At 35.1% G+C, this 26,717-nt stretch overlaps 1 protein-coding gene across 15 annotated transcripts in view; it reads left to right on the top strand.

The window, feature by feature from the left end:
- Positions 1 to 26,717, top strand: part of SYNE1 (spectrin repeat containing nuclear envelope protein 1) — a 449,233-nt gene that overhangs the window by 134,444 nt on the left and 288,072 nt on the right. For 14 of the 15 annotated variants that reach the window (XM_038526343.1, XM_038526344.1, XM_038526348.1 and 11 more), the window contains 11 exons: positions 972 to 1,136; positions 9,752 to 9,864; positions 10,431 to 10,599; positions 15,859 to 15,955; positions 16,544 to 16,746; positions 18,657 to 18,821; positions 19,270 to 19,422; positions 20,447 to 20,590; positions 22,854 to 23,027; positions 25,449 to 25,607; positions 25,888 to 26,052. In XM_038526343.1, the coding sequence (XP_038382271.1) occupies positions 972 to 1,136; positions 9,752 to 9,864; positions 10,431 to 10,599; positions 15,859 to 15,955; positions 16,544 to 16,746; positions 18,657 to 18,821; positions 19,270 to 19,422; positions 20,447 to 20,590; positions 22,854 to 23,027; positions 25,449 to 25,607; positions 25,888 to 26,052 (1,707 nt within the window). Of the gene's footprint in view, positions 1 to 971; positions 1,137 to 9,751; positions 9,865 to 10,212; positions 10,371 to 10,430; positions 10,600 to 15,858; positions 15,956 to 16,543; positions 16,747 to 18,656; positions 18,822 to 19,269; positions 19,423 to 20,446; positions 20,591 to 22,853; positions 23,028 to 25,448; positions 25,608 to 25,887; positions 26,053 to 26,717 lie in introns of those variants that run through there. The other variant, XM_038526352.1, reaches the window with a different exon arrangement.

Here is a 26,717-nt window from a genome sequence, read left to right as displayed (position 1 = left end):
TCCCCATGGAGTAGTAGATGATGGATTGAAATCCTCAAAGGCTCTCTGGGTTACCCACTAAATTCTGGGTCATTTAGAAGAGATGACTCTCCCAAGAATGGAGCTTCAGCAATTTCTCTAAAGTCTATAACCAGGTTTCATCAACAGGTCCTCCTTCTATAAACACGTTCATGTTTACAGTCTTTAATGTAAGCAAATCTTATCCGGTCATTCATAAACCTAAAAAAAAAAAAGCTGCTCAGTAACTTTCATGTTAATATTTTGCAAACTTAAAGACCAGGATTTTAAAACATCTGAAACTTCTATTGCAAATGGAAATATTAGCCTTGAACTTACTCTGTTTTATTCATTTTGATAACCTAATCTTTTTCCTACAAACTCTACCAGAGAATATGTTAGTTCCCAAGCACCTCAACCTATCCTACCTGGTATTCCAATAAGTCGGGAGAAACACTGCTTAAGAATTGGATAAAGTGGTAGAAATGAAGAAATAGTTACTATCATAGAAAGAATCTCGAATATTTTCCTTCCTCCAGAGATGACTGGATGACCCTGATTTTTCTGGACCTGTCCTCATGTGGCAGGTTTTAAAGGACACACATCAGCTAGTGTATAACAGCTGTATCCTTGAACATCTCAAAAAATCCAGTCCCTTCCCTCTCAGCAGAAGCTCTATTGAAAATCAGTGGGGGCTTTATGCTATTCCTATAAGAAAAAAATTGTTTAAGCTCTCAATGATGTCCTTCCATGTCTAAAATGTATTTCATGTTTCCTCAAAACTTGCTTATAACTATAATTCCTCCTTATTCTCAAAGTATCAAATTCAGAACACAAATATTTTCTTACTTGGTATATATTAAATTAACCTGAAATTATTACCTGGGATCCTTATGTCTTTAGAAGTCATTTGGGTGAGTTTTAGGAATTTTCCGTATTAAAGATAATTCTATTTTTCTACTTTTGTATTGCAGCTCTTTGATTGGCATATACAGCTTGATAAATCTCTCCCTGCACCTCTGGGCACTATAGGTGCCTGGTTATACAGAGCAGAGGTAGCTCTGAGGGAGGAAATTACCATTCAGCAGGTCCATGAGGAAACGGCCAACACAATACAACGGAAACGTGAGCAACACAAGGTAAAGCTCTGGTGGGGTAATCTGGCACAACAGTCCTGGTGTAGTCTGGAGATGTGGCTGTTGAGACCTCCCACCCACCTGGGTCTCCCTGACATCCACTCATACCAATTCAGAGATGTTCCAATAGATTTGTTTTCTGAGGTATTTTCCAATAGCTCCATGGTATTTTTTCATCTGTGGTTATCTTTGTTATTGTTGTTGCTATACGTTACTTTTCAAAAGGTAAACCCATAGACCACACACATTTGTATAAAATGTGGTCGGCCTTTGGCTTCAGATCTCACTCCCATCTCCATTCTCAAAAGGAGGCAAGCCAGGTTGCCAAGTTCTTATGTCCTGTGTTGTGACGGAGCAGGGGTCGAGGGAGAGTGGTGATCTTAGGAAGCGGTGGGACTAGGCCTTGATGACTTTTTAGTTATTTGTGACTTTTTCCACTTGCAGTAAAGTCAGTTGTTCTTAGTATAAATTCTAACATCCTGCATCTTTGTGTTTTGTGATAGTACAAAAATGCTATTTTCATCACATCACGTTAACTCAATCCTGCATTTTGTGCAATTGAATTTGTATACCACATTTCCTGGGTCATGGCAGTGATTACTCTATATGTGGAAAACAGACCAGTGGAGATGACCACATATGGGCAATTTATAGCTCATATATACTTTCTGCCAAAATACTAATATTTTTAAAACTGCTTCAGGGAAATAGACTGTTAGGTATTCTAGACCAGATTGTAAAGCAAATTCATGACAGATTTTGTCTTATGCCCCTTTGGGACCTTATGTTTAGAACTAGAAATGTGGAGGTACAGAGGCGTCACAGAGTTTCAGCTCCTGTCCCTCTCAACTCAACACATTCAACCCAGACTCAACTACCAAACAAGCGGGACACAACAAGACTTTGTGTTCGTACACAATTAGTCAGGGTCCTTCCTGCATTTATTCTTGTCCCTTCTTCAGTTTAGACACTGATCTTTTGTTGATTATCTCTTAACCTCTCCCCTTTCCGCCTCCACCAACACACACCAAACACACAGAAAACTCCTCAGAATTTGCTTCTCAGGTAAGAGCATGATTTGAGGTCTGTATCATCAGTGGAAATACAAACACATAAAATCCAGGCCCAATAGTCTGTACTTTCTCTGAAGACAGAAAATAAGAGATCAAGTCATAAGATTTTTTTCTGAGACTGAACCATGGTTAAGGCTTCTTAAAAGCAGAAAAGCCTAGGTTATGCCTATGTTAAGATTCCCAGGATATTAAAAATAAGGGGACATGTTGAAACAGTGTTACACAAAAAATACCGCTTTAACAAATTAGTAATTCATCATAAATTCTGTACAACACATCATATAGCAATCAAAATTATTTTTTAAGTAATATGAGTATTTCATATAAAAGAAAGTCACCTTAGGGTTTCAAATCAAATGTAAAAAAAAATCAAATGTAAAGTGTATATCGATCATGGGTCAGCTGTGTTAATTCAGCAAATATACATTGCAGATCTACTATGTGCCAGCTTTATGCATCAGGGAAACTGGTGAAGGCACCTCCAATCTAGAAGTTCAAGACATGGCATGTGTTTGTTGTTGGCATAACATACTTAAGTCTTACTTGAATACTCCACCATAGAGAAAATGCCTTGCAATATTAGCTGTGCTATTTACTAGATGATAAGATTTAGCAGATAACGTTAATTTGCTGCTCACTCTAGGCTGTCACAACCCCTTCTGAAGTCTGAGTTTTAAGCTGGATGCACAGATGCAGTCAGTGTCTCTCTCAGTAATTATATGGCCCGAGGTTCCTCATGACCCCTCTGGGTCCCTTGAGAGAGAAACCCTGTGCCAACCACCAAGTGAGCAGCAAGAACCATCCCTTTGCTAAAGTGTAGTAAACAACCATAAAAACCAGAAATGAAGTGGAGTAGGGAAAAGGGAAGTGGTAGGAGTTCGAGAAGAAGCTTATCTGAGACTAAAAATCAGAAAAGACTGAAGAGTAAGCTGGGGAATGCAGTAGAGAGACAACAGGAAGCAAGCAGAGGCAGGTAAAGGTGAAGACGATGTTCGAGGCAGATCTCCAGAATGATCTTTTTACTGAGGTAGGAACTTTTACTGGGTCTGGACACAGGCACTTAAAGTAGTAGAGTCATAAAACAATGTCATTGTCAATTATAAAATCAATTCTTATTTAAAATATATTTATCACGTGCCTATAATAAGATAAACTGATGATGTGAGAAATTTGAATCATTGTTAAGATAACTAAAATTTCAGGCTTCTTCAATAGCAAAAAAATCAGCCCATCAACTTGATATCACTTCTTTGTGCTGCTATATTGGACTCACTTGGAAATGCAATATGTAAATTAAAAACACAATATAGTATAAATCATCTTCCAATTCTTACAAATCATCTTCCAAGTCTAATGTTCAATTCTAGCCCAATAAGAACATTTATCAAATTGTGTATTAAATTATGCTTTACTGATGATAAAATTGAAAAAAAAACATGATATAGGACTCCTCAATACATAAGCAAGAATGTTTTAGAATATTATCTTCCTATCCCAGTCTATAAGTAACTATGGCTTTTGTCACAAAAACTTATATATGCTATCAAGATCTAGAATTTTTGGTTTTCTGCATTGTTCACATCGTTTTTTAAAAAATATATACCACATGACAATTGTTTGTTACTTAATATATATTCAGTGTCTGAAAACTGGATTCAGATAATTTTTAAAATATTTTTTTTGCAAAGAAAGGATTATTTTACAAATGGTTCTACCAAAGTTTTTATTTTAATTAACTTACATGTATGTAAGATCATATTATTATGAAGAGCAAAATACGCCTTTACTAGCTTTTCTATTTTCCAGATACTCTAATGCTTAGTTATCTAGGAAGGTAACAAATATAGTCATAGCTAACTATAATTGAGTATTTAGCCATGTTTCTATCTTAAGCACTTAATTTTGCTAAGCACTTGACATGTAGGATTTGAGATAGGTGTTATCATCCTCATTTGCAAATGAATGAACTTTAGGCAGAGAGAGATTAAGTGCCTTGCCCAGGTACATAGCTGATAATCAAGATTGTTTTAAACACTAACCTTAAACCATGCCCACAAAGCTATTGCATATAATACACATACAGTAATTAAACTTATTAATTTTTATTAGTAATATTGCTTTGGCCAAGTAAGGCTTTCAGTCTTAAGGAATCATGAAAATAGACATCAAACTCTGCTACCTGCTACCCATCCTTATTGTGGTCATTAATCCTACCTAGGTCACTTCTCCTCCTGTTTTAAGGATTTTATTTCCTGCATGATAATGCAAGCCATAATTCTTAATAACGTCAGTAACCCATAGGTGATTCTACCAATAACCTGGACTGTTAGTTCCTTGGTCTCCTGTTTTCTAGTCATCCCATCCTACACTCTAATTTAGCCCTCCAAAGCATAGGCATAGTCTAGAACTTGTCATCACTAGGAACTGAAACCTCTCCACAATCTCTTTCTCAAGCATCTATCTCACTGTCCACCCAAACTTGCCCTGACTCCAAATTGCATGGACTCTGTGCCTTATAATCCATGATTTTATTGCCTCTCACTCTCTTCATATCATCCCTTTCCTTCATCTTCTACTTAAATTCAATGCTGAATCAGTAAAGGTCACCAAAAGCACACACTAATTGTCTTCACCAGGTCTCCTTTGTCCTGTGGTCCTGGTTAAAACACAGCCCTGATTAAAGCCCACTCTCTGCCTATTCCCTGCCCACACATATGCCACTGAGTATGGCTGCAGAAAAACACACTCTCAGGCATGATGACTAACCCAAGTGGATCTTTAAAGCTGCCTTGCACTCTAAAGGCATTTCCCAACTCCACTGCCTCTTTATTTTGGGGACAACTATTCCATACCTTGTCTCTTCAAATCTTCTACACCTCCTCCCATATCCTTACTCTCAGCTGATGACACTGCTTCCTATTTCTCTGAGAAAATAGAAGCAGTCAAAAAAGAATTTCCGCAAGCTCCCACGACCACATCAACCCACCTACATGCATCTGTGCCTGAATACTCAGTCTTCACTTCTGTTACTAGGGATGAACCATCTGTGCTCCAGGCTAAGACCAGCCCCTCTACATGTGTATGAGATCCCATCCTCCCTGCTCTTCTCCAGTAAACAATTCCTGTATTTCTTGCCTTCTTAAATTTTTTTCCTCTCTCTGCTGGATTGTCCCCATCCACATAAAGTATATGCTGCTAATCATCTCATCTTAAAGACTCTTTTAAAAAGAATAAATCAAATTTTAAAAATGAAAATTCTTTCTTAACCCTACTCCAGCTACTGTCCATTCCCACCCCCCCCCCTTCCTTTTTTAGTGAAGCTCTTTGAAAGAGTTACCTGTGCTCATTTTGGTTTCAGAATTCTCTTCTCCAGTTCCTTTTAGAACCCATTCCAGTCGAGTGTTTTCTTGCCATGCTACTCATGTCAGGTTCATGAAAGTCCTCCTCATTCCTCACTCAGTGGTCAATTCTCAGTCTTCATCCTACCTTGCCAATCATAAGCATTTCACATAGCTATTTCTTCATCTTTGAACCACTTTCTTCATTTGGACTCCTCATTTTCTTTCTACTCCTCTGGCTACACCTTTCTAATCCTTCCCAGTCTTTCCACAAAATATTTATTGCGTACTTTTTTATGTGCAAAGTGATGTTCTAGGCATTTGTGATACACCCATAAGAAAAGCAGACAAATTCCTACACTCATGTAATTTGCCTTCTAGTGGGAGGAGGCAGATAATAACAAAGGTAAGTAAGTAATAAAATAATTACATATTAGGTTAAAAGTAAAAGGACAGAGTTTTAGAGGGTGTTGCAATTTTAACTAGGGTTAGTCAGTGAAAACTTACTGAAAAGATGACATCAAAGAGGCAAGTACATTCCCACCTCAACCCATTTGTCCTTACCATTGTTCTGGAATGTTCTCTGTCTTTGGCCTGAAACATTCTCCCACTGATTAGTCTCAATACCTTCTTCTTTATCTCCTTTGGGCCTTTCTTGAAAACTTACCTCTTAGTCAACACTTTCCTAGCCACCTCTTTGAAAGTGCAACCTCTCTTCCCTGTTTGATTTTTCACTTTAGCATTTATCTGCATCTTAACTACAGTTTTAATTTATGTATTTCATTTAGTGCTTGATTTCCTAAACTGTAGTATCAATTCCGTAAGAGCAAGAATTATTTGTTTTTTCCCTGTTGTATTCCCAGCCCCTAGAAATGACTAGAAATATCAGGCTTTCAGAATTCTATTGGGTCAGTAATGCAAATTCACACTTAGTGGGAAATTATCCATTTGACTAAGTTTTAAAAATTATTCGCATAAAATTATTCAAAATATTAAAAAAAATTTGGTAATCTTTTCTGTGCCTGTAATTAAGCCTCTCTATTTTCCCCCAATGTTGTTTCTTTGCATATCCTTACTTTCCTTAATTGCATACTTTTGGCACTGTTGATTTTCTCTGTGTATTATAACTGCCTTTTCCCATCCACCTTCTTACCAGAGGAATGATGGTATCTGTCATGTGGGAATAGAGACTGTGTTACTAATGGAGGATAGAAGCCAGGGAACCAGTCTCAATAATCCACATAGGGATTCAAGATGGTAGTTGTAGAGATGGTGAGAAAAGGTCAGATTCTGAATATTTTTAGGGAGAGCAATTTTCAGCATTAGATTTTGATTGTGAAAAAATCTCTCCAGTCATACATGACACTATTTTTTTTCACATGAACAGTTGGAAGAATAGTTTCCATCAGTTGAGATAGAGAGACAGGGAAGCAGGTTCGGGAGTAAAAGATCAGAAGTTCAGTTTGGGGCATGATAAGTATGAGCCTTTTTTTCACATCCAAGCGTACATGTGGAGTAGGCAGTAAGAGATAACAGGAGCTTGAGACACAGGTAGAGGCTGGAAATAAATATTCAGAATCTCAAAATCACTGGTATGTAGAAGGATATTGGAAGCTCTGAGACCAAAGAAATTAAATAAGAAAGCATAGACAGAGGAAAAAAATGTCAGGAACTTAGCCCTAAAGGAATGTACTGTCAAGAAATCAAAGAGTAGAAGGTGGAACAGCAGAAGAGTAAGAGAAAGAGCAATCAGTGAGGTGGGAGGAAATCCAGCTCCTGTGTTGTTATAGAAGCTAAGACAAGCCGTGCATCAATGATAGGGCATTTTCAGTAACTTGGCCACAGCAGCGCTCTTAAAATGCAAGTCAGTTCATTTCACCACTCTCAGAAGTTCCCACTAGATTCCACCTATTCAAAACCAGCATTCCAAAAGTCTTACAGAGGCCCCTGAGATCCACAGATGTGCAGTGCTTTCCCCTGGCCGCCCCTCCTCCCTCCATCACCTGCTATCCCAGTTGTTCTTTTGTTCCATCTTAGTCACTGAGAGGGGGTCATTGATACCTCCCAGAGCCACGTGGTTTTGTCTGTTTCTCCCACTAGTTCTATCAGTTTTTACTCTGTGTGTTTTGAGACTTACTAGACATGTTCAAATTCAGAATTAATATAGCTACTAGTAAATTGAAAGTTTGATCCATAAGCAATTACATATAATGATTTTTATTTTCAAACCTATTTTGTCTGATATTGTTATACTCATACCAGTTTCTTTTTGTTAATATTTAACCATCCTGGCTCATTAGGATTCTGAGTTTTGTTGTTTCCACCTTCTCCAAGTTCCAAGACTCAAACTCATGCAGCAATGGTATAGGTATTTGCTTCAAACATTTGGCTTTTTCTATTTGTTTTTGCTCACAGGCCTGTGAATCAATTTGGGGTCATATTTTAACAGGAGTAAAAGACCTAAAAGATTTCTCTTACCTCCTGTGAGCCTACCAGTGAATTAAAATCACATGCTGTGCTCAGCATCTCACTGGTTTTTAGTGTGATGGGTTTTCAGAGATCCCAGTGACATCACACCAGCTGTAGTTCCTTTATGATATTTTTGAAAATGTTTTTTGTTTGTTTTGCTATCTTGTCAAGCTTCTTTTAATTAACTAGGTACTGCCTATAATAAGCTTTTTAGGAAACAACTGGACATATGAGTATTCCAGTATAGTCACAGACCCCTACTCATATATTAACATACAGTCATATATAATAAATCAGAGCTAGGTGTGGTGATAGCTCTAAATTTGCCCTGCACTTACTTGGGGGAGTCTCAGCCAAGATTATAAGCCACAGAAATGTGTCTAGATGTTACAGAGAAGGCAGGGAGTGACTAAAATTCTCATAATCATTACTACTTTAGGTTGTTTTTTTTTGTCCCCTGTGATCAGCTCCTGCACATAGTAGCCTGCCTGTGGGCATGAGTGACATGTGAATATGTGTGCAGTTACCTGAGATTCAAAGCAGATCAATAGGTGATAATAGCAAAATATACCATGATAGAAAGTTTGGCCATAGATTTTTCTACAGTATAAAAATTAATGTCCCTCACATTAAAAGGCACAGACACATCTGGCTTTATGAGAAAAAGCACATGTGGTTTTACCATTTTAAGTTATTTATGAGAGCCCTCTTTTTTTTTTTTTTTTTTTTTTTTTTTTTTTGCCTTTTCATCAAGTGTTTCTCTTACGGCTTTACCTGTTTTTTGCTTCTATTTTCTCCAATTAATCCACATAATCTCAGTCAGTGTGAGTTAAACCATGTTAATCTTCATGTACCATTCTGGTGGCCTAATGGGTCTTACTTTTCAGTGAGTGACAAACTTTTGGGTATTTATTCTGCCGCTGAGAAACAAACCAAACTCTAGAGACTATGGCATGAACCTCCTTCTGTCTCTCTCTCTCTCTTTCTTCTATGTGAGAAATTGGTTAGGAATTGTGACATACCTGTAAATCTTTATGTAAGTCAGTCTACTGACAGTGAAAAGCTCGGAAAACAAGCCTAAAAAGATTATTAAAATTTGTGTAGTTCTGTACAGCCTACAAAGAATATTTATAAACATTACATTTGATCTTTCCACTCTGATATCTATAGGACATTCCCTGTGCTTATTTGAAGTCTTCTAACCATAGGGTATTTTCATAATGTTGTAATATAATTGACTTAAATGATGAGCAAATATCACTTTATGATAGTCTACATGTATTCAAAGTGTAATAACAATAGAGTTTAATGTGTGTGTATGTATTACCATTAAAGGGTTAAACTAGTTGTGCTCCGTTTTCAGCTTCTAAAAACCGATGTATTCAAAATCAAGGAAGGAGAAAAGTCCTAACAAATTATTGTTTATAGCAGTAACTACATTTTCCTTTGGACCATGTGCCTTTAAAATGTCTGAATGCATTGCTGTGCAAGTGTCATGTGTGTTTAAAAGATGCCATAATTATTAGATACAGCAGCTCTAGCACAGGCCTTATAGACAAGTGCCTGAGCTCCTGAACAAGGTAAAAGCCTAGGAGAGGCACCAAGCCACACATGGATGTAGCAGCATGATCAAATTGTTGAGTACATTGACTCATCGGTACAGGCTGAAAATTATGCTTCTTAGCCTCCTGTGAACATGTTTTCTCATTTTTTAAAATTTTTAAAAATTATATCTTAGGATCTGCTTCAAAACACAGATGCCCACAAAAGAGCATTCCATGAGATCTACCGGACCAGGTCTGTTAACGGGATCCCAGTGCCACCTGACCAATTAGAGGACATGGCAGAAAGGTAAGAGAATGGCTGATTGGAAAGGAAGTATCTTTCTTAAATGCTTAAATGCTCTGTGGGTGCTTTATCCATTTTCTTTTCAATGAATTGGTTTGTTGTTTTGTTTTGTTTTGTTTTTACAGAGATGCTTACCTTGGGCACATAAAAATTGAGCTTCTGTAACAATATGCTAAGAATCCAACATTCTAATATATATTATTGTTGGAAAAGAGTAAACCTGAATATACGCACAGCCTGGAAATCACAGAAATGGTTTCTTCAGAGACTGTATTTTTATTCAGTACTGTGAGGAACATTATGTAATACTGCAAAAACAGCTTATAAAAGAAACAGATGAGAGTTGTCTTGGCAAGGGAAAGAACTAAATTAAATACTCCAGTCAATCACGATTTGCCTTTAAATCCAGAGCTAGGAAAGGAATCAGATCTCCTGATAGTGATTGATCAGCCCGAGTTTAGAAGACCTTGTGCCTGCATTATGTTTAGCACTGACGTGTAACAGGTTAAGTAAGCACCGTTCTGTTACTATTAGTTACATTCTGTAAATTCTCGGTGTTTTATTTCTAGGTTTCATTTTGTTTCCTCCACATCAGAGCTACACTTAATGAAAATGGAATTTCTAGAATTAAAGTACCGTCTGCTCTCACTGCTGGTTCTTGCAGAGTCAAAGCTGAAATCTTGGATCATCAAGTATGGGAGGAGAGAGTCAGTGGAGCTGCTTCTGCAAAACTATATCGTAAGTCTCCCTGGAGCTTTGAGAAAGAAATCAGAGGACACATGGATTTAGCATTTAGTACTTACCGGTTTATTTGATGCTATTACTTTTATCTTGAATTTAAATATAAAGGTACCAGTGTGTTAAGTGGGTTTGATATAAATTAGTAAAGTCTTCTCAAAATCTGAAATGTTCACCTCTTTTCTTTAGAAATATAGAAAGATTTTGCTGCATTAACCAGACTCAGCCATTGTGACTGGCTTTATTGCTTAAAAAAAAGTTTTTGCATTGCATAGCCATGACTTTGTGAGCTCACCATTAAAACTGAGTTAAAACACTTAAAGATTATCCTCATGTCTCTAAAAAAATAACCATTCTCAGTTATCCACATGGGGACTTTCTATTTTTTAGATTAGGTCTAGCATGTCTCTGAGTTTCATTGTTTCTTGTGTGCGTCCAGGAAAAGTAAAATTATGTCTATGAATCTCTGTACCAATTTAATCTTTAGAGATTATCTTATATTTTGGACTATCAGTATAAATAATTCTCTTAACTACATAGAATAGTAGCCCTGCATTAATGAAAAAAATTAGGTTGTTCTGTAACCAGCAGGTTCTATTTACATGTAATCATGTAATGATTTATTTTTATTAATTAATTAATTAAATTTATTTTTATTAATTAATTTTAATTATTTTATTTATATTTATTAAATATAGTTTATTTCTGTTAAACACTACCCCCAAAATTTATTAGCAATACAAACTTGCTCTCAAAGTTAATGTCTGTGAGGCATCTCAGTCCTGCACTATGTGTTTAATCACATTAAACATGTGTTTAATGTGTTTAATCACAAATTCTAAATGATAAATTAATAAGTTTAAAATACAAGCCCATTTCTAACCTGACTAGTCTGAGTGGCTTTGTAACTGGTATGACTGAATGCCTATTGAAACCATATCTTTATTGAAGCATTCTAGAATCAGAATATATTTTACTATATTTTAAATACATTTTTTAAGTGATGAATGAACAAGATGCATTTAGAAAAAAAAAACATTTACAGTAAAATCTTTCTTTAGGTTTACTACAAGTGTCTTGAAAACACTTGTCAAAAAATGTGAAATCTGTTATGATATGTTCCCTTACTCATTTTGAATTATTTTGGAAAGTAATGAAAAATCTTATTTTTAAAATTCAAGCAATTACTTGAGTCCTTTAAATATTAAATACAGTTATCCATTTATATTTTTGGGTTTAGTCATGTCAAATGATACACAATGAGCTCAGCAGGTAATTATGCAGGATCCAGCTTTGTTCTAGCTATTTAAGGACAGCCAATCAGATTGAAATGCCTAATGGGACTGTTCCACCAGGTTAATGTTGTAATACAAGGATGTTGGTAATTCTCTTTGAACTTCTCAAATAAAGGATATGTAAGTAGAGTTGTTTATTAATGACAAAAAATTAATAAATATTAATTTAAAAAAAACAGTACTTCTGCTTTCTCCATAAAGTAAAAAGAGATGCACTAAGCTGCTAGTTTTAAACTGCTTCATAACTTAAAATTATTGGTAACCTTGCTACAAATGTAGCACATTTTAATGAACATTTCTTAATATTTTTATTCTGTGGTGGAAAAACATCTATTTATTGCTAGCCTTTCTTTTCTATAAAGAGTCTTACAGTATTTTTTATTTAATAGTTTTAATAACTGTGGGATATTGAGTGTAGCCCAGTGTTTTACATGTAGCCCAGTGTTTTACATGTGTTATCTTCCATCCCAATGACAACCCTATGGGCTAGGCATTTTTACATGGTTTCATCGAGGTAAGAGAGCCTTCCTGTGCTCAACCCCCATGTTCTGGGTGGCATAGTTGGTAAGAAGTAGAGTCAGGATTTGAAATCACATCTTTCTGAACCAGAAGCTTAAGTACTGAACTTGACTATCTAACAAAATTGACTGTGAACATTTTTTTTTACTTAAAAGGCCAAATAATTTAAATGATCTCCTGTAGCTTACTGAACTAAGGAATGTAGCTCACAAAAATATTAGTTCCAATTAATGTTAGCTCATATTTGACAATATTTTATACTTACATATTGTAGCCTGATATTGACAGTTACTATTTCTGTTTTAGGCATGGTATTGGGGCAGGGTGGGGTGAAGTATGTGAGATTGTTACAGTCTGGCCACCAGGCTCATGGAAATGTGTTGAATCATGGTTCAGCTACTTACAACCCATGTGACTTTATAAATGACTTATTTTCGAGAAGACTTAGTCTTTCCTAAATTTTTAGTAATAATAATGATGATGATAGAATTATAGGGACTTTTGTAGGGAAGAAAGATGGACACACACTTCTTTCCTTTTATCTCATGCCCCCTATAGCTTCTCTCATCCCTTTGGAATTTGTGAGAAAATAATTTTCTTTAGAACAGACTATTTCAAAGAGTGAAGACTTCCAAATGAAATCCTAAAATCAGGTTCTTAAATCCACTCCTTTCTTTGGTTTCTAAAAAAATTTATTGTAATGAGCCATATGGCTGCTCCATCATCTAATAACCAAAGTAATATGCAGGATGTAAAAGTTCCATAATTATCTTTTCCTTAGTTTGAATTCTCAATTCAATCTTACTCATATGCAAAAACTTACACCATCTTTTAAAGGATTAGAGAATCAGAAAATGTGCTTCTTACTTACCTCTTGTACTAGGAGCTCAGGTAATGATGCTGCTATGTGTTTAAGAAATTCTTGGAAAAATGCTTCACAAATGCTTGTTAATTAAACCTAGGTCACATGCTATTCATAAGAGATTACATACTGTAATATAAACCAGGAGATAATTGGTTTGGTTTTGCTGTCAGAATTGTTCTTGACATGACTGTGTTTGTTAACACGTGTTTCAGTTTTACTATGGAAGAAATAGGAGAATTCTTTCTTTTTCCATAAAAGAAGAGCTCTTGGAATTGTGGCCTATGTGAATGCAACATTAGTAATGTGAACGTGTATTTTATTATTTGTAATTATTTTATTAATGTAAGTAGAACTTGTGATAAAGCCTCTTCTCAAAGATGAGTTTTAAATCTTAAATTACTTGGTTTAGCTCCATTCCAGTGAGATCAGTGAATGAAATTTATTTGTCTTTGCATTTATTTTGTGAGAATGGAAGTTTAGTATCTTCCAGTAATAATTTGGATTTAGTGAAATAAAGAGGTATCTTATTTTTCTTGAAGTGCCATCATCTATAACATGGCGTATTTGTTGAAGTTAATATCCAGATGTAAGCCTTATTTTGAAAGAAATAAATTAATCCTATCATTATTTTAATATATACATTTGTGTTTTCTTTTGCACTCTTCTGAGAGACTGTGTAGTTAGCAGTTAGCTCATGGTAAAAAGGAGATTTAACAGCCCTCTTGCAAAAACAAAAAACAAAAAACAAAACAAAAGTCCTCCTGCTACAGTGATATTAGTAGAAAAAATAATTCATGCTACTAAATGGATTTACTTTGTGTTCAGAAAGAAAAAAAGTGCCAAAATAAATGAAACAGCTAAAAGGTAAAATGACAAATAAGATTCCTTCCTTTAAAAATTAATTGCGTAGTCTTCCTAATAGGAAAGCTCAAAAATACTTTAATGAATCCCTACAACATTTATAATATTCTTAAAATATCCTGTTTTTCCTCTTGGATCACAAATGAAACTGGAAAATAATAACAAGTTCCCTCTTGTTCATTTTCAGTTAATTTGAAAACAATTATAGCAAAAGCATACTTAATGAAATCTTTCTGTCCCATATAGGCACTATTTTTCATTCCTCTAATATTTAGAACAATTGTTTTCCCCTTAGCTTCTTGAAATTTATGCCAAAAATAAATGGAGACTATTTTTTAAACATCGACAAATATTTTTATCTCTTCAATTATCTACAGTGTCTTGCACATTAGGTGTGACTTTCCTTTTTTGATCAAAGTATTATATGCTTATTTGGCTAAATTATTCCAAATTTAAATTACAGTAAATTACTCTTTCCCTAGTTGGGGAACAGGGAGGTTAAGTGAAGAAAACATAAGGCTAAATAATTAACCAATTAATTACTTATTTTACTTACCAAAAATAATACAGCCTATTAACTTATTGAGATAAGTGTTCATCATGGACCCCTTCATTCCAGGTAACTTGCAGCTTTCTCTATTCACTATATCCAGGAAAAATAATATATAGGTAAAATGCTTTATAAACATAAAATGCTATGAAATGTGTTATGCATGTAATGTTTCTAAATGTTATCTTGAAATATGATAAACATTTTTCAGTTAAATTAACGGATGTCTATGAAATTTTGTATGAAGCTTTATATCTGCACTCAAATATTTTGCATCTCCATATTAAGCATTTATTAGTATATTACACTGGACTTTAGCTGTTTTTTAAAGGCTAATTTTGCATTTTATAATAGAGATACTTATCAAGTATTTTAGTGGGTTCAAATTGTAGGAACTAATTATGCTATTAAAAGGAAAATAGTCTTTGGTGATACATTGGTAACTATAATCACATTATTCTTTTTTACTTTGCTATTTTAATAGCAAGACCAATCTTTGAAACAGGAGTTATTTCATATTTCCTGGAATTAACAATAAAATTTACCTAAGGATTTCTTGTGTTTCTAAATTTTACAGCCCATTGGATGGTGGTGACTCTATTACATATGGGAATTACATACAGCTATAAACGTGTCTTATCCATAATTTTTATACTTGTGGATGGGATATGTGATTATTTAAAATTTTTCTACTTGTAAACACTTTTTGTACTTTTTATTTTAAGAAAAATGTGCACTATGCCATTTATTTATAGTCTAAGTTTCTCAGAGCCATTATTCACAAGAATTAATGTTCAAAGAGCAACAAAATCCCACAGCTAAGACACAGTTGGACACTAAAATGTTCGTCCAAATTTAGTGCTTTCTAAATGTTAGCCCCAGGTTGTCTGGAGAGACTGCAGTCTCTTCTGAAAACAAACCCTTTGGTGGAGGAGAAATAGAATACTTTCTCAATAGTGCTGATTTAGAATTAAAAGCATGGAATCAATTTATATTCTCAGAATAATCAGGTTATTTTATAGCAGTTGAATTAACTTGGTATTTTTTTTTATAAGAATGAGGTTGATAGATTTGGGCAAAATACCCATATGCCTCTTCTGAAGAAACTGACTTTGATATTTCTACCTGTGCCTAGCGTTTGCTGTCTTCTAACCACTCCTCATTTCTAGTCTTTTATAGAAAATACCAAGTTCTTTGAACAGTATGAAGTGACATACCAGATCTTAAAACAGACAGCGGAGATGTACATCCAAGCTGACGGTTCAGGTAAAATACATGATAGAATTGATTGCAGTTAAGAGAGTTACAATTTAGAACCCACAGGTTTCTGTGTGATCAGGTCATTTTTTTTTTTTTCCTGCAGAATCTTTTTGTGACCATGCTATGGGCCTGAAGAACATATACTGGCTTCAGTCCCCTTCAGTTTGTGCATTGCCTGTCTAACCTGTATAATCAAACTGTGTGTGCATGTCTGTGTGTGTGATCTTCTAAAAGGGGCAAAAAAAAAAAAAAAAAAAAGCATTCATGTTCTAAATTGCAATTTTCTAACCTATTTTGAATTCTGAGGATTAAATGAAAAAATAAAGTAACGAATATTATTATCAAGTAAATGAAAACTTAAGTTAGTGTGAAGACATAAGTTGAAAAATATGTTTGGTTCATTTTGTAAATATGTTTATCATATTTGGTATAACATATTCCCAGCATTAGCTGAATGAAATTCTAGCATTTCATCTGTTAATGTAATAATGTAAAGAAGAATTATAATTGCACACCAGTATATAGACCATAGAAAAAAGGCTTGGTGGATTTAAAATATAAAGTAAGAATTATAATTTGTTGTATCTGTTGTAGTGGAAGAAGCTGAGAATGTGATGAAATTCATGAATGAAACCACTGCCCAGTGGAGGAACCTCTCAGTGGAAGTTAGGAGCGTGCGGAGCATGCTTGAAGAAGTCATCGCTAACTGGGATCGATATGGCAATACGGTGGCCAGTCTTCAGGCCTGGCTGGAGGATGCTGAGAAAATGCTAAATCAGACAGAGCACGCTAAAAAGGTAAGATTGCTTCTTACCCAAGGCAAGGAGTTCACAGGAACTTAGCAGTGAGGCACCTTCAGCATAGTTCTCTGAGGAGTATTATATATTTTCAAGGATGATTCAGGATTCTTGACTTGGCCAGAAAAGTTGTGCTTTCACGTTAGCAAATTATTTTAAGCCGAGGAATATACTGCTTTATAGAAGTTATGTTAAAAGAGTTCATCTCTGATCAGTTCAGTAGTTTTGCTTTTGCATTCAAAAAAGCAGGAACCTATGGAGGGGCAGCCAATCCCAGTGGGCAGGAGAGGTCGCTATACTCACCCTAAGGTCTGTGCTTGAATGTCCCAACCTCTGTGGAATTTCTCATTTAAGAGAGGATAATGTAATACTAACTCTGTGTAATGACACACACCAGTTGGACATCTGGGTAGTCAAATATTTTCATCTCTTTAAATATTCTTTTTTGGATTTTATGAGCTTTCGGTCAGGGGTTGAAAGCAGGCAAGAGTGGGCAAGAGTGATATTTTTCCTCCAATTATAGGTGTGTATGTGTGACTTGAAGAGGTACAGTTTTACTTTAGTATCACACTAAAATATCACATAAAGTCGATTGTTTCTGTATATTTACTTCTTAGTGGGGATGATATTTTCCCAGAAAAATCAACTTATATGTAAAAGACATTAAAATGCCAGGCTCCCATTAAAAATATAGCAAATACATTAGAATTAGTGCTTGCTGTCCAAAATTCTTATGTTATTGTGTTATGCAAGTAGATGCATAATTTTTTAAATGTTTACCAGTCTCAGTTTCACATATATTAAATATTCTTGTGTAGCTAAGGATAACAAGAACCATATACCCATACAGATTTTGGCTCTGCTGATTGGACTGGCTGTGCCCTAGTAAATGTCATATGTGTTAATTTCATCCAAGGGACTATAACCACCAGAAACAGAAGTGTTCTCATCTATTTATGTGGGAAGTCCTCCCACACATGGCTTGTAAAATAGATTTTGAATTATCTTTGGTATCCTTGGTTTTTACTGTGGTGTATGTATATATGCACAAGCACACATGTATTAACTTGAAATCAGCAGAAAACCGTTTCATTGCCAACTGAGTAACCTTAAATGAATAAGAAAGGATGTTATTGTATTAAGTGTTCTTGGCCCAGATATTTAATTTTAAAAATTTTCCTTCAATGGTTTATATCCACTGTTGTTAATTACCTTCATGTACCATATTCAGATTTTAAAGTAAAAAATAATAGGTCAAAAGTTTATCATTTTTACAGAAAACTGTGCATTACTCTAAAATACCATACCTTTGGGATTCCTGGGTGGCTCAGTGGTTGAGTGTCTGCCTTTCGCTCTGGGCATGATCCTGGTTCTGGAATTGAGTCTCACATAGGGCTCCCTGTGAGAAGCCTGCTTCTCCCTCTGTCTGTGCCTCTGCCTCTCTCTCTGTCTCTCATGAATAAATAGATAAAATCTTTTTAAAAATTAAAAAACACACACACCATACCTTTATATGACTCTGGCACTGGTATTTACAAGCCTAAAGACCATGTACAAGTCCTACACTTAACAGAAATGCAGTTAAAGACCATGTACAAGTCCTACACTTAACAGAAATTATTTTCATCTGTAAAATAAGAATAACAGAAAATGGTCATAATGTTTTGTTTTGTCTTCAGCAAACAATATGACAAAAGAAATAAGCCATTCTTATAAAAAGACACTCGCCATTTCTAGTTCCTATTTTTGAACCTCTTTACTGAAAATTGCATTTGGAAAGAGAGCTAAGATTTACCTTAAAATTTACACAAATTGGGAAGAAAGATTTTTCTCATAGTTTGGTTACTTCCATATCATTCATTAAGTTTTGATTTGTTGGTTTACAATAGTATGCATTGCTTATTGTTTAGGATTTTTTCCGAAATTTGCCTCACTGGATACAGCAGCATGCTGCCATGAATGATGCAGGCAATTTTCTAATTGAAACATGTGATGAGATGGTTTCCCGAGACCTTAAACAGCAGTTGCTATTGCTCAATGGGCGATGGAGGGAGTTGTTCATGGAAGTCAAGCAAGTATGTCTTTCAAATCTGTACATGCTCAGAACATGCATGCGTTATAGACGTGGTGATAAACAGTCTGTTTAGAGACTGTTTTATTGTTGTAGCATGAGCTTATTTAGGCAGATGTGTTTAGAACTGTTATGTTTATTTTTGGCCCTTATTCTTTTCCCTTTGTAATAGAGGAACATTACAGAAATGTATAGTTTGATTAGGATTATATTGACATATGGAGCCTATTAATATGGAGCAACCTATGTTCGAGATCATAATTCTTTGCTTCTGTGCTCATTCCTTTTCTACTTTCACAGTATTTGGACTTATTTCAATTGTATCCCAAATAAGAATCATAAAGTGACATCTTTCTCGCCACATAACTGGAGAGTATGTTGATATATAGGCTACAGGCTCACAGAGGTTTGGTTCATTGACTTTCCATGACTTTCCTCCCTTTTCCTAACAGTATGCTCGGGCTGATGAGCTGGACAGAATGAAGAAGGAATACACAGACTGTGTCAATGCTCTGTCGGATTTTGCAATGGGAGCCCATAAGAAACTTTCCGAACCCTTAGAAGTCTCTTTTCTTAATGTCAAGCTATTAATTCAAGACTTGGAGGTGAGGGGGTTTCTGGACAACAAAGTGAAAGCCTGATCTCTTGTGAAAGGAAGATCACAGAAGTTAACTCAAATCATTGCAAAGTTTTCCTGTGTCTCTTTGGCACCAGTTGACGTGTGTGCATATCCTGATTTGTATGTCAAAATTGAAAAAAAAAACGCATTTAAATAAAAAAAATAAATTTGAATATGTTAAAGATATGTTTTGATCATAGAGTAACTTCAAAATAGTTTTTTAATTGAGATTTTTTTCTACAACCAAATTACAGAGGACTAGGAAAAAACGGCAACATCTACAGAGAACACTTCTACATAAGTGCCTCTCCTATAAAGGATTTACTAAATGAATTGTGCTGTTTACATATTTTGAATACCTTGCAGCTCTCAAAAATGAAGTAGTAGAAGAATATTTGATGACACAGAAAGCTTTTCTAATACACTATTAATGAGGAAAGCAAAAAGTTGTATCTTTTTTTTTGTAAATATAAACAATGGCTGTAAGCATGCACAAGGGAAAACATTAATGATGTAGTGATGGGATGTTGGCTCTGGTTATCACTGTGTGAGAAGACTGTAAGTAATTTAAATTTTCTTTGTCTTATTATCTCTGATTTATAAATTTTTTACAATGACAATGTGTTACTTTTTTTTTAAGAAAAACTAGGTTGTATAATTGTTAAAGTCAGAGGATTTGCCCCAAATTAACATGCATTTACTTGATATAATGTTTACATACTACATTAACACATACATTTTGAAAGCGTAAAGATTACTTCAGCTTGTCTGTATGTTAACTTAAGGATTTACAGTTACTTATAAAGGAAACCTTTTGTTTATTCATATAATATTACCAATATATAATATATTAGCAATGAAGGAAAGCAATAACGGGAATCTCCAAAAACGTATTAGAAGTATAGGATTTCATACAGTACATATTGATTTTTGTCCAGACTTCTGTGGAATTCTGAAATTAAAAGGAAATGTACTATGTGTTAATTTAGTTGTTTCAATGATTCATGCAGGACATTGAGCAGAGGGTGCCTGTAATGGATGCTCAATACAAGATGATTACAAAGACTGCACACCTCATTACCAAAGAGAGTTCCCAAGAAGAAGCTAATGAAATGTTTGCAACCATGTCTGGGCTCAAAGAACAGCTAACCAAGGTGGGGAAATACTTTAATGCATGACACACTGTATAGGACTTACATTGCCTTCAGAGTGCTTTACACCTCCTCAGTCACACCCATGGGCAAATTCTTTACTTGTTAAGAGATCATGCTTTTATTTTTTTAGTGGGATTCTTCATTTAGTAATTCTGATATTTAGTAACTTTGTCATGAGTTTCAAAGCTCAAACTGTGGAGCTGATGTCAGGTATTACCTCTGTTCATTTAGGAGTAATAGCTTTATTTTAATAGAGAGCGAAGTTTCTTCTGGAGGAATAAGGAGTCAGTTAAATGTGAATAAAACAAATGAGGGGAGAAAAGGAAGAGGAGGGAAGAGGAAGAGAACAGATATTTAAATGAGAAAGAATTCCCAAATGCCTTTAATTGAGGTGGATTTGACATCTGTCTGCTCTAAGGTTATTTATGCTATTTTCTGCCTGCATAGCCATGAAGCAGTGGAAATTCTGCTCTTTTCAGCTTATGGAGCTCACCTTAGATTCAAGATATATACATTTGTACCACTTCTGTACAGAGAACTCTGTACAGAACATCAAGCACTAGCCATAGACTTTTCTGTTCTATTGATGAACTTTCCTCAAGAACTCTGTAATTGGGATTTGTTATCTACCTGAAGTTGAATTTTATAAAGATTGTATTGTTTGCAATTGGGTAATTCATTTCTGATAGAAGAAAGGAGTGACTATATAAATGAGGAAAATTTTGTAATGAAGAATTGAGAAACAGAGGAAAAGAAATCAGAGAAACCTGTTATTTAGGAGAGAAAAAGCAGAAAGAGAATAACCTATGTAAAATCAGTAGTGGAAAATTAATGAAAAGAGGAATAAATAAGATAGGTGAAAATAGGAAGAATCATGGTCTTGAAAAAAAGAGAAAACTTCATTTGCTAAACGTATAAATTAGAATGTTAATTGCTAATTCTTTTTATTTTAATATTCAAGTGAAGATTATTTATAAAGATTGGGTGCAATTCAAAGTCAGCATTATCGATTTGATAATCTTCAAGGTTTCAGAGCCATAGCTTGGGCTTGCACATCTTAGCCTAGGCCAAGTTTAATAATTTAGGGCAATCTCTGAGAAAGCAAATTCTACCTTGTAAAGACATCTAAGTTGTTCTGTTTTTTTTTTTAAACTACTATGTCAATTGTAGCATCTTAGTAAGTTTTCAGCTGTATTTGGGAAATATTTCTAAAGCACAATTGATGTTTATGCATGTTAGCAGATTCTTTTCATTTTGTTCAGAGTCATTTTATCAGAGCCTTGTAGCAGATTAGTAGCTTTCTTTTGGTGAACTTATCCTTCAGGTAGGTATCCGACAGTGTAAAAATATTTATAATTTAAGAAAAGAGAATAGTCAACTAACAAGTACTCAGTTTCCTTTCCTTGGTTCCCAAAAGTATGAATAATATTTTGGGAGCAATTCTAAGTAAAATGAGTGGGAACAGGAAATTCTTAGAGAATTGCCTGGTCCTGGATTCCAACATAAAGGTGATAAGGCAGAAATTTTACAGATCCCTTGATCCCCAGGAGTGTATGGCCTCAGCATTAAGATAAAGAATACAAGTGTATTAAGTTATAGCATTTTTTTAAACAACAAATTTCAAATGAAGGGGCTGATCAATTCAGACTAGGAAAATATCCTCTGGCATGGGACGGGGGGACCTTTGTAAATAAATTGGTAGGTGACTTGTGCACTTGAGATGAAGAAGATAATAGGGAGAGCAGCAAAGCATGGAACTGAGGGATGTAGGGAAGCACAAGGCCTGTCTGGGAAGAATGAGTCAGCAAAGCTATAGGTTGGTCTTGAGGTAAGGGTTCAAGTAGCAGAGACCTTGAAAATAAAGTTGGGAGGTTAGTCTAGATAATGTAATTCATGACTATCTCAGGTCAGATTTTGAGGACGAAGTGAAGATAACTGCATAGTCTATAAATTGGAATTTGGTGCCATCTGGCTTACTAACAGCATCATTTAAAAGAGAAAGTGCTATCCATTTGGATAATTTGGGTAAGTATTCATGGGAAAACTCTGTAACATATATTTGTCTCAGTGATATAGTAGTATTGTTTTTTTATATCAAAATTTAACAATACATAGGGAATATCATTAAATAAATATCTTTGGAGATCTGTAAAGCCTGTTGACAATATCACTGAAGAAAATGTTTCTGAGGGCTGTGAAGAGTGTTCTGCGTTTGTGGTAGTTAGTGGCCTTTAATTGAATTTTTGTCTCTGTATTTTTAAAGGTCAAGGACTGTTACTCTCCACTCCTTTATGAGTCTCAGCAGTTGTTGATACCATTGGAAGAATTAGAAAAGCAGATGACATTCTTTTATGACTCAGTTGGGAAAATCAATGAAATTTTAACAGTTCTTGAGCATGAGGCACAATCTAGTGCTGTTTTTAAACAGAAACAACAGGTAAGGAAAAGTCCCCTTGAGGAGACATAGTTATTTTAAAGCATGTGTAGTAAGGCTGAGTGGTGCTTATAGTAGTAGAAATACAGTTAGGACAGGAAGCATTTTTCTAGAATAGCACCAGCATCTTGGGGTACCTGGATGACTCAGTCAGTTAAGTGTCTGCCTGTGGCTCAAGTCATGATCCTGGGGTCCTGGGATGGAGCCCTGCATCGGGCTCCCCACTGAGCAGGGAGTCTGGTTCTACCTTTCCCTATGTCTCTCCCTGCTGGTTGTGCTCTCTCTCTCTCTCAAATAAATAAATAAAATCTTTAAAAAAGTGGAATAGCACTAGCATCTCAGAACAAAAATATCTGTCCAAAGATGAAAACCCTGCCCACTAAAGATAAAATAAAAATTTTATCTATTTATCTATATAAATTTGTGTATAGATAACATTTTTATAAATAAACTTTAAATTTTAGATATTTAGATATGTATAAAAGCAAATTGTGGCATTCCATTTCTATCCAGTGTCTATAATCTGTGTCTTATGAGATCTTTTCTTTGCCTCTAAGATTAAGTCTCATTATACAATCATAAAATTCTGGAAATGTGTTTGGAGTGATAATCATTTTTCTTTGCCTCATTTTTAGTAAGCAGATCTCTATGCAGAACAGCTTCCCACTCTTGGAGTTAATTGACTTGTTTAAGTAGTTTGTTATAAATGACCCTTTCCATCAGAGGAGCGTGAAACTTAATGGGCAGAAGGTTTACCACCTCATTCACTGAAGTAGATTCCTAGAAGGAAGGCAGCATCAGTTCATAGAAAGAGCAGAGAGTATCTGAAGTGAGTCAGGTCTTCAGATCTTAGATCTGATATAACAAATTACAAAGTCTTGATTAGCTTTTGTTTCTTCACCTTAAAATGCAAGTGATAATACCTAAGTTGAGAGCTTATTGTGGAGATGACATTATATGTTCTATAATGTAACTAGCAAATAGTGGCACATAATATGTACTCAATAACTGGTAGCAATTATTATCATGATTATTATTATTGATTGTAAGTCCACAATGATTGTATCACCAAACCCTGTTCTAGTAGGTTCTCATCATATTGGATAAAGATTGTCTTTCCCTTTGAGTCATAGGGCCATTTCTCATATTCTCAAATTGCTATAAATTGCTATCAAAGAATCCTTCCACGGTTAAGATAACATTTGATATTTTAGTAATAATATATTAATAATATTTAATAATATCTTTCTTTCTTTTTTTAAAAAAAGATTTTATTTATTTATTCGTGAGAGACAGAGAGAGAGAGAGAGAGAGAGAGGCAGAGACATAGGCAGAAGGAGAAGCAGACTCCATGCAGGGAGCCTGATGCAGGACTTGATCCCAGGACTCCAGGATCACAACCAGGGCCAAAAGCAGGTGCTAAACCCCTGAGCCACCCAGGGATCCCCTAATAATATCTTTCTAACATACATTACTCTTTTTGGTCCTAAATCTTCAAAAGGAAAAAGTATGTCCTTACTCCCTTTTGCCAACACAAAACAACAACAACAAAAACCTTGGTCTTAATATTTGCATCTAGATTACCAAAGCTGGTATCCAAATGAGCAGTTTGAAATACTTTTCCAAAGCAGTTGAGGATGTTGAAATACAAAAAGTGTGGCTTCAAGTCAAAAAATGACTATTGGCCTTTGGCTGGGCTAAATAATTTCTATGCTCTTAACTGCAGAAATCACTACAATGCCAGGTTACTAAGCAGAGGTGGAAGAGACCCAGAGGCCTGGGTCAGCATGGTTCCTCATTCTGTGAATGTGTGACAACTGCAAGTCCTCCCACACCCACCAGTTTGCTGCCCTTTTGTGGTTAGGATCTGAGGTCCACCGTTCTGTTAATGAGTTTGACAGCTAATGAATGTTAGGAATTCAATGTTGAAAAAAAAAAAAAAGGAATTCAATGTTGTACATTTTGAGACACACAAATAATATATAATTTGCTGCAGCTCTCTCAGTAAAGTATAATGTGCATTGGTATTAAATTTATTTAGTCAGATTAAAACCTAATATGTTGATTTTGTAATTGTTCTCTCAATAAACGATAGGCCTATGAGTTGGACACACACAGGCAAATAACAATTTTATGCCCCTTCGTTTTCTTAATGTTAATAACACAGGCATGAAATAAAAAAAAATCTCAAAAAACTCAATGTGACATTTAAATGCCTTATATAAAAAGCACTGACTTAAGTGATTGCTTAAAATTGAGCTCTTCTGAAAAGAAACACTTCTCTGTACTTTTGATTTTACTTACAGCTGGCTAAAAGCCTAAAAGCTATATAATGTTGTTCTTTTTGTTTTGTAATGGTTACTCTCTTTCCTTCTCTTTCTCACCATTTTAAATACTATTGTTGTGGGCTTCCTTTCCCTGTAGGAACTGTCAGCTTGTCAAGAAAGCTGTAAGAAAACCATGACACAAATTGAGAAAGGCAGTCAAAATGTTCAAAAGTTCATGACCTTGAGCAGTGTGTTAAAGCATTTTGATCAGACAAAGCTGCACAGACAGATTGCAGATGCCCATGGTGCTTTCCAGGTAAGCTTTGTCCCTGCTATAGAGACATGAGAAGAATGAGGACATATAATCATCATGTTTCATGCTTTCCCTCTAGCTAAATGCCTTGCCTGCTGAGGTTTGGAACCAATCATTGTACTTCTTCTTTTTCTAATATTCATTAATGTCAAAGGAGTTGATTACTCTCATAATGAAATTTATTCCTTCCACATGTTTTTTAAAGAAACAACACTCTTTAATAAAATGATGTTCTCAATAACGAGAAAGCAGCATTACATTGGGGTTATTTTTTTAAATCAAGAATATGATGAAGAAAATTGGAGACTGGAAGAAACATGTGGAAACCAATAGTCGTTTGATGAAGAAATTTGAGGAGTCTCGAGCAGAGTTGGAGAAGGTGCTGCGGATAGCTCAGGAGGGCTTGGAAGAAAAGGGAAATCCAGAAGACCTCCTGAGGAGACATACTGTGAGTTTGTCCCTCATGGCATACCTGACCTGAGGACACAGACAAGTGTGTCTTGGGTGAAAAATTAAAAGTGTTGTGTTCTAATAGGTTTTTGAGGCAATGAGTAGAAGAAATGAGTTAGGAAGACAGAAACATTTTAGGTTATGAGACCCAAAAATTGGCGGCAGCAAAAAGAACTTCCAAGAGCAGTTGATGAGTTGCATTTATAATTGGCCATTCTTAAGCGGCTAAAGTAGTGGAGAGTTACAGGATACATAATTCAGACTCTCCAAATTACTATTCATTATTTAGCTGAGAAATTCTTATATAACCAACACACTCTTTTTAAGAGATAACTCTAGGTGGATGTCTAAGTTCTTGTGCTCATTTCATGAACCTGCCATATCAAAGTGTGAACACCGTGTCATTTGAAGTTTGATAGCTGATCCACAACTTGTCCTATTGTGAAGCCATATTCCTGTTAATCATCTCATTTAAGTCATACCAGTATTGAAAATGTTAGTAATCTCTTAAATTCTGAATGGAGAGGATGGGCCCTCTTAAAACATGTATTTTGAGTTATTCTTCCTGAAATTTCAGTGAATATTAGTATAAACCATACTATCAAAGGATGACTGCTGTGTATTTGTGATGTAGCTGACTGACCTTGGGGTTGATGTATATGG

This window comes from Canis lupus, chromosome 1 (genome assembly GCF_011100685.1).
Source record: "Canis lupus familiaris isolate Mischka breed German Shepherd chromosome 1, alternate assembly UU_Cfam_GSD_1.0, whole genome shotgun sequence".
NCBI lineage: Eukaryota > Metazoa > Chordata > Mammalia > Carnivora > Canidae > Canis > Canis lupus.
The sequence above is the reverse complement of the archived record's forward strand: the minus strand, read 5'-3'. Positions and strand labels throughout refer to the sequence as shown.